Source organism: Aphanomyces invadans (genome assembly GCF_000520115.1).
Source record: "Aphanomyces invadans strain NJM9701 unplaced genomic scaffold supercont1.3, whole genome shotgun sequence".
In the NCBI taxonomy this organism is placed as follows: Eukaryota; Oomycota; class Saprolegniomycetes; order Saprolegniales; family Verrucalvaceae; genus Aphanomyces; species Aphanomyces invadans.
Window position 1 is genome coordinate 1 of NW_008580148.1, and position 1869 is coordinate 1869.

At 50.1% G+C, this 1869-nt stretch overlaps 1 protein-coding gene across 1 annotated transcript; it reads right to left on the reverse strand.

The window, feature by feature from the left end:
- Positions 1-265: 265 nt before the first annotated feature.
- On the reverse strand, positions 266-1038 carry H310_01742 (hypothetical protein; the record flags this gene model as incomplete). Its single annotated transcript, XM_008864970.1, has 2 exons — positions 266-537; positions 672-1038. The coding sequence occupies 2 exons, from the start codon at positions 1036-1038 to the stop codon at positions 266-268; spliced, it is 639 nt and encodes a 212-aa protein (XP_008863192.1).
- Positions 1039-1869: the final 831 nt, after the last annotated feature.

Below are 1869 nucleotides of genomic sequence, written 5' to 3' on the forward strand. Positions count from 1 at the left end.
GTCGTGGCCAAAAATATTAACCATTGGCTAGAATATTAGGATTTTGCTCGAGTATTCAGAATGCCATGCCCATATTATAATTTCAAAAATACGAAGGAGTACCACTGGGTGAATTTTTCCGTCGTTACATGCAATACTTCCTCTGTTCCAGATTACTGGCGACATGTGAAAAACTCACATTTTCCAGAATACTGGCGACATTTCTCTACTATTGGCTCAAAATGAAATCAATGCATTTTATTGGTTAGAAACCTCACTGGTAACGTTAGTCCAAAAGGGACACAGGGCAAGTTACATTTGTCATGAGGGTCCCGGCGCGTCGCATAGTGTCCTTCTTCAGATGAGGTAAGCGAAAGCGGTTGTCACCATTGTGCTCCAGCACAAGGCGCATGACGGCCTGGAAGGCGAGGAACACGTTCCCGAGCTTCTCTGAGCAGAGCGCTAGGAATGCCGCCAAGGTCAAGCTAATCACGCCATCGACCGATCGACTCACAACCTTGGATTGTAGCGACTGGATCGATGCGAAGAAGCCCAGTTCTAGAACATTGAGATCAGGGTGCTGGACGGTTGGCGCCGCAGCAAAAATGTCGATCCGTCCGTAGAAATGCTCGCCAGGGCGTCGTTGGCGATGGATCGGTGTGGCGTGGCGTTGTCGTGCTGAAGAACAATACGCTTGTTGGAACTTGGGATTCGGGCCTTGTTTGCTGGTATGACTCGAGTCATCACAAAGTCACAACACACAGCAGCATCAACGTTCACCACTGTAGTCACAAGCGTGCCAGCAGGACGGTTGCGGGAGTTGCGTGCGGCAGGTACGCGCTTCGCAATGGGCCACATCCCGAACTTTCCATCAAACATGACTCCTCGCTCACAATCGAATCGTGGATGCGAGACCGCCGCCAAAAACATGACTTTCGCGATGAACCGCTTGCTCTTCGATGTTCGTCGACCGATTGTCTGGCCTTTCACAAGGTGCACTTTTTGGCGATCCTTGTAGGCATTGAACCATTTCTCATCAAGATGCACAACGCCCCACATGCCGTCGAACTGGTGGGTGTTTGCTAAGAGCGGGGTTTCGGGAAAACCGGCTTCGCCGGCGGTAACCGCGAGCACGTTCGAGCGGCAAAATGTTATGCGCTCACGAATGTTGTCATCGGTCAGGAGCGGTTTGAAACGGGATCATCGGCGCTCAATCGTGCCGACGCGGAGCTTGCGGTGGTTTGTGCCGATTGAGAGACAGGTTGCTACAGATATGTCTCGAATCGTGGATCCGTGGTTTTCGGGGACGCCGCTGACGAGGTTCATGACATGTTCGGTGGTGTATGACAACTTGGTTCTGACGCGTCCCCTCTTCGATGACGGCATGCGAGCGTTGTGCCGGAACGCTTCCCAGATTTTGGACACTGTGGTTCGGTGCAGGTACGTCTCGGTTGCAGTTGATTTGATGGCACCGCGCTAACTTGCCCATCTCGGCGAGTCATAGGAGGCGGGTGATGACCTCGATTTTGGTCTCATACGAGAGCTCGCGTCCGGTGCGCAGAAAATCCATGGTAGTGATGCTCGCGGTCCCGTAATTTTGAAATTAAAACCAATGATTTCATTCTATTTTTTTAGACCATGGCGAAATCAAATTTGGGCGCGAAAACTTCGTCTCCGCCTTGTCCAGTCAATGCCGACCTCCTCTCGTGTTTGATTGTCTTTCAAACGTGATATGGCACATTGATTTTGGAGTAAAAATGATTTTTTGGGGTCGCTGAGTTGAGAAATGTCGCCAATAATCTGGAACAGAGGAAGTACAGTACACGATACTTCCTCTGTTCCACATTTCTTTTACTTTCGACTTTTCAACGACCCCAAAAATTGATTTGA